The 6666-nt window shown below is 41.8% G+C and overlaps 1 protein-coding gene across 1 annotated transcript; it reads left to right on the forward strand.

Moving 5' to 3' along the window:
- The first annotated feature begins 208 nt into the window (after positions 1-208).
- Positions 209-6088, forward strand: LOC101752843 (deSI-like protein At4g17486). Its single transcript, XM_004966033.3, has 4 exons — positions 209-590; positions 3980-4267; positions 5418-5501; positions 5702-6088. Exons 1-4 carry the CDS (start codon positions 443-445, stop codon positions 5815-5817), a joined length of 636 nt encoding a protein of 211 aa, XP_004966090.1. The 5' UTR covers positions 209-442; the 3' UTR covers positions 5818-6088.
- The last annotated feature ends 578 nt before the right edge of the window (positions 6089-6666 follow it).

Genomic DNA, 6666 nt, shown 5'->3' on the forward strand with positions numbered 1-6666 from the left:
ATATTCACTTGACCCCTCTCACTCGCTCCCCTCATCGTAACGGCAAATCTGGTGCCACTCACCCGGGAAAAAAAAAAGATATCCCCTCACCGACCGTCCACGCAGACCGCACACTCATCCCACTGCCAATCGGGCCCACGTACCCACGCCCCACAGCCCAGTGAACAACCGTGAAACCCACCCCCCACCACCGGAAAGTATTCCGCACACGCTCCCCGACCCGCTCCGTTCGTCGTCGTGTCGACTGGGTCTTCATCCACCTCCCTTCCCTTTGCTCCGTCTCCATCGCGCGCCCCTCGGGATCTCGCCTCGCGGAGCTGGTGCCTCGCGCGCCGGCGGCTGCTGCGCGCGCGGTAGGTCGGTCCCCGGCGGGCGAGGTGCAGGAGAGATCTCCTCGCGGAGTTAGGGGCGGGGCGGGCCGTGGGAGAGGTTGCTGGGGCCGATGGGCGGGGCGGTCTCCGGCGGCGCGGCGGTCGGGGACGCGGCGGGGGCGACGACGTACCCGGTCGTTCTCAACGTGTACGACCTGACGCCGATCAACAACTACCTCCACTGGTGCGGGCTCGGGATCTTCCACTCCGCCGTCGAAGGTGAGCGCCAGGCCCGAAATGGTGATCCTTTCCGGAGGGGATTGTTCGGTTCCGAGAGGAATGGGTCCGTAGGTCGTAATGTTCTCTTGACTTTGGCAATTAGATGCGATTTTATTGGAAGCCATGCTTTTGTTCCATGAAAAAGCGAGTTCCTTTTAGCAACCAGCAGGATCTTCGATTGGTTTGATACATGTTCGAATTGACAATGGAGAAAGTTTTTCCATCTTGAGATTCTAACCGAGACATAAGCTAGACGACATGCTGGAATGATTGGATTAGGAATATTGGGCATCCATCCTGCTCGGCATCTGATGGGCTTTGCAAGCAATGAGTAGTTTCCAAATAGACCTAAGATTATCAATTGCCGCTTTGAAAATAGCATGACACGCGATAATTTTGTTTGTCTTTATGAATGGGCTCTTTTAACTTAATTATGGAGATACCTCGTTAGCACTTTATCACTTTGTTTTGAACAAACTTGTTTATTTGTTAGCTTACTTATATGGTTATATACCAACTTTCTTTTGAATGTGTCATGTGATCAATCCTTTTACAGTAATTCTTGCGCATTAGAAAAAAGATATATTTCACAAACTACACTAACTTCATCAAGGCTATCACAAAAGGGCAAACACACTTTTGAAGACACTATTTTAAAGAACCACACTTCTCTTTCCCCTCTCAAATATGCAGGAGAGCTACGCATCATTTCACTAAACTAGTAGAAGAGAAAAAAAGTATACAAGGCGAAAGCCTTACAGGACTTTACGACACACAGACTCTAGGAAATAACCCATCCGGGAAAAAAGGACCAAGGAAAACACCACCTAGTCTATTCCCAAGAACAGACCCTGGAGCTCCCTGGCTCTGGTGGCACACCATAAGGTGCCTTCTTCCTTGACATCCCACACGACCTTGTTCACATCTGGAGAGGCAGCATTAAGGGCGTGTTTGGATGGCTACCGCACTGCACCACATGTCCCCACACCTCAGCTACGGGCGCAGCTCGTGCGTTTGCTTGCAGCCGAGGCTTAGGCACGCCGAAGAACCACCACAGAGTGCTAGTTCATTTTTGCCACTGCTGCTCACCAAAAGTGTGGCGGACGATTCGTCCGCTGTCCTGTGACGGCGTCCAAACAGGCCCTAAAGACACCATCATTACGATACTTCCATGATATGGGCGTTGGTTTAGCAAGGGACAGAAAGTAATTAGGCACAAGAGATAAACGAAACTCGCCCTCTCGATGGAGGCTCTGAGTTGATTAGGTTTAATTCTTGCTTGCTTTCCCTGATTGCCTTCCCCTCATATGTATAGGGTTGGCACAATTACAATCTCGCAGGCTTACAACTCCTTTTCAACTCTATCTCTAACAACTGAATCCTAACAGCTTATCTCTCCTAATCGTAATCCAAACAACTTCCTAAACAAATATCTAAACAAACCGACCAAACAGGACTCAAGAGGAACTCTGCTTCTTCTTCTTGTGAGAGAACTTCCTGCCAGAGAATGCATCCATAACATTCCACATTTCCCATGAAACAAGGATGGTCAGCAAATTAAGCCCCTTTCATTTCTGTTTGTCCACTTCATTGAGGGAGCGACTCCACCAACTAGAGAAACCTGCAGCTTCAGAATTGGGTGAAATCCTCCCATGCCCAGCCCACCAAAGAATGATGAACCAAACTTGCCGAACAATGGGCAATTCACTTATACTTCAACAGCAGAGGACAAGAATGTGTTGTCTGCTATCATCCACTTGGTCACTTAGGGGACAGTGAGGAGGATGGGGAAGACCTCAGCCTATCTGTCCAACCTCTTTTCAGGACAGCCAACCAAATGAAAACTTTTGCAGCGAAGGTGCGCCCATGGATTTCAAATCTGTTTTCATAGTGCAGATCTGATGGTGCCCACAAAGAAAGCCTTATGGGTTGATTTGCAAGTGTAGGTCCCAGCCTATCTGCTGTCCAACTTCTTTTCTGGATAGCCAACCAAATGAAACTTTGCAGTGAAGGGGCACCCATAATTTCCAAATCTGTTTATGATTTCCATGGTGCACATCTGATGGTGCCTACAAAGAAATCCTTATGGGCTGATTTGCATGTGTAGGTCCCAGAACTAGAGAACGTCCAGATATGCTGATCTTGAGTATCATTTTGCAGAACCACAATTCAGCAAATATTCCTATGTGGCTTGTACAGTCAAGGCTCCTCTAATATCAGGCACCCTTCTACCAGATCCCAGTTCAGCAAATATTCCTACGTGGCTTGTACAGTCACGGCTCCTATAATATCAGGCACCCTTCTACCTAATCTAAATTGAGCAAATATTCCTATGTGGCTTGTACAGTCAAGGGTCCTCTAATATCAGGCACCTGGTGATGGTTATCAAGAGCTTTTGCTACTGTCAATTTGCATAAAGTTTCACAAACCACACTACCACAATTTTATTTCATTCTTTTACAAAACCAAACATTTTAGCTCTGTCTCTTCACCTTTGTGAGCTGACCAGTGAGACCACTGTTAGAGATGAAGGAATGCTTAAAAGTGTAGTTTTGTAATGCTTAAAAGTTTTGTGTGGTTTTGCTTAGAAAGGTTAGCTTAATTGTGTGGTTTTGTGGTAGTTTTAGGACTCTAGTGTAGTCCTGCGAAACTTACTGAATTTTTTGGTGGTTACTGTAGTAAATTACCCACTTAAACTTTTGTTGTAATGGGACCTCTGCTGTGTTGTCAATAGATAGGCTTATAGTCTTGAAAGTGCCCTTTAGGATTCATGATGAATTAGTTGAAACTTCAGGTTCCATGGGAGATATGCCATTTCATAAAAAAAATACTACCCTGACATCCATATGCCATTAAATAAAAAAAATAGTATTTTGCTGAGACACTCCATCTATAGTGTTCTAGTCCAAACTTCAATTGTTTCAAGTTGCAAGTTCTTGAAAAGTCTACCACTCTTAACCTGCAATCCAGTATACATTTATTTGGGCAGCTAATTTTAGTCCATAAAAGAATAGTTGTCATTTTGCTCTATCTATCAACCAACTCAATTGTTTCTATGTTTTCATATGTTCAAGACTTTCTTTTGATAAAGATAGATCTGTAAATGTCAGTAAATTTTATTCTATTTACCAATTGTGTATCCAATGGTAGAGCGATAAATTTGTGAAGCACTAATCCATTACGATCTCTCTCTGTATTTTTGAGGGATTACTGCACAAATTTCCCTGAATATGCATGTACCCGTGATGATATTGTCATCATTTTATGATGAGGATCAAAATTTGATAAGTCTTTTCATGTTGTATTTGGAAACATTTGGTCCATCATTATGCATCAACCCCGTCCACATGTCCAAATTGTTTATGTTTATGTTACTCTGTTTTGAACAGTCCATGGATCGGAGTACAGTTTTGGAGCACATGATCACCCATCAAGTGGGGTCTTTGAGGTGGAACCAAAGAACTGCCCGGGCTTCATATACAGATGTACGATTTTCATTGGCAGCACAACTATGAATCCCTTGGAATTTCGAGAATTCATTCAGAGAATGGCCTCAGAATATCATGGAGATACTTACCACCTCATTTCCAAGAACTGTAACCACTTCACGGATGATCTTAGCACCAGATTGACAGGAAAAACAATTCCTGGTTGGGTTAATCGACTTGCAAGGCTAGGTAATAAAACATGTGCTCCTTGTAAATTATTCTCTGAAAGTTTCAAGGATTGTATTACTTCCCAGAAGTATATCACACTATCACTTAGGTGTCTTACGTTGTTGTATAATGAATAATGTTCGTGGAAAATCAACAGAAGTTTGACTTGTAGTATCTCATAGTTCTAACTACAGGATTATCCTGATTATAAATCTAGTATTCTAGTTAAGAAACTATAGATGGGAGAAGATGACCATACTGAAATGTAGAAGATGGCGCCCATCTTCTTCTGCAGATGAACATAGGCATGCTCAAGCTTTAGGAAAATGGATGGAGCAATAGTATCTGATATCATGTAATGATGGGAGTAAGTTGTAGATAAAGATGCTGAGGGCAAGTATGGGATTGTTTTAGTGCTCAGGCATGGGAGGAGACTTGTTGACTTGTAGAGAAAGAGTGATGGCTAAACAGAGTACAAGGATTATTTGGGGGTGATGAGACACAGAACTAAGAAATGATTAGAATCACAAACACACCTTATTAAAAAATCAAACTAATTTTTTTATTAGTGCTTCTAAATTTGTATGGAAATATCTGCAGTTGCTTTTACTCCAAATTATGATATAAGATATTTGCAAATCTATGATCAACATGTCATCAATTCATCGGTATCCACCTGATTTAATGTATTAACACACAGTTTCTGAAACCATTCTGGATTCAAATAGTTCAACCAACATTCTGCATGTTTGCAAGCAGAAAAGGTCCAAGTTCTTTGAAACTCATACAAGATCAGCTGTGATCGTTGATGGCTACTTATCCTTTGCCCCAGCAATACACTGCTCGTCAGTCTTGACCAGAATCTGATAATGAATGTTGACCAGATACCAGTTTTTTCCTCATGGGGTTTATGAGGCCTCAGGAGAAAACTTCAAAAAGAAAAAAAAAACTAACCATGAGCCAGAAAATACTTGACTCCAGTGTCTTCCATTCTTCGAGTAGTATTTTTGGATGCAACCGGTTTATTGACAGATGAAGCACACGATCATGTATGAAAACATGTATCTTCTTTTCTTGGTTGAAAAGAAACATCACATATTGAAATGAAATTTGAGTTCTGTATTTCTGTCAACCTTGGTTTACATTGGAGGATAATCCAAATTATTTTCAGGGGCCTTTTGCAATTGTCTTCTGCCAGAAAGCATGCGGCTTGAGTCAACTGAGACAAAGCATCTTGCGGACTGTCGTTTCTCAGGTACATACTGATGTTCCCTGTTCCCTATTTGTTACAACTGGTAGTTTATCATTCTATTTATAATTGTCAATCTCATGTATATCCATCTTGCTGTCATATGACATGTATACATGGCTCACTGCTGTCCGGTTTGGTGTCTTTACATCCTAATGTTATCCAATGTCATGTTTGTATGCCTTATTGCATTCCTTGACTTTTAGATGATTCCCACACAACAAGCAAGGATAATTTTGATGAAGATGACTTGGAAGACAAACACCTGCTTCCAACATCTTCTGTTGGTGAAGATGCAATTGTAAAAGAAGTTCACAGATGAATGTCTTCTAGAACCATGCAGTGAGCTCTTCTGTATTCTAAAATGTAATGGGTTTCAAAATTCAATGTGCAGCTTGTCATTCATTATTGTGCATTGTAATTTCTGTGTTCTAAAAATGTAATGGGCTCTTGTTCTGTTCTGAAATTTTGTATACATTCAGTGGCTTGTCCATATTCATGATTGAGTTCATTCATTCTACCAGCACATGTAATTTGTACTGCCCTCTTTAGATTGTCTGAGATTTGCGGCTTGCGTGGAATCTTAATTTGTATTTCTTTGTAAAATTGCAAGTCAAAGGGTGGCTATTGCCTATTGGGTCGTGGGAGCTTCCCCATATTATCAGTGATCCACGTGCAGTTTGGATCTTTCACACCTTGATTGACCCCTTCTCTTTTAAATTAATTAACTTAAGTATTAGTGTCCATTGTAATACAAGTAGTCCAGCCATATCCCTTCGAACGCTCCTCTTTTGAAGAAGGCGTGAGTGGGGTGGATGGCAATTGATGAATATGCCTGTAGGTGTCTGTGTTTTCTGTCAATCCTTTGGAACAGATTGTAGTCATGCAGTAGGGGCATTATCCTGAGCTATGCTACCCTTCGAAGCTTTCATTTGAATACTCTTTCGGTTCTAAATTATAGGTCGTTTTGACTTTTTTAAGTTCATAGATATTATTATGCATCTAGATATAGTTTATATCTAGATGTATAATAATAATATCTATGAACCTAAAAGAGCTAAAATGACCTACAATTTGGAACAGAGGGAGTAGATTTTAATTGTAACGGAGGGAGTAGATTTTATTAGTAGTTCATTATTTTGGATTGCCATTTCCCAATGATGTTATTCCT

This window comes from Setaria italica, chromosome IV, assembly GCF_000263155.2.
Source record: "Setaria italica strain Yugu1 chromosome IV, Setaria_italica_v2.0, whole genome shotgun sequence".
In the NCBI taxonomy this organism is placed as follows: domain Eukaryota; kingdom Viridiplantae; phylum Streptophyta; class Magnoliopsida; order Poales; family Poaceae; genus Setaria; species Setaria italica.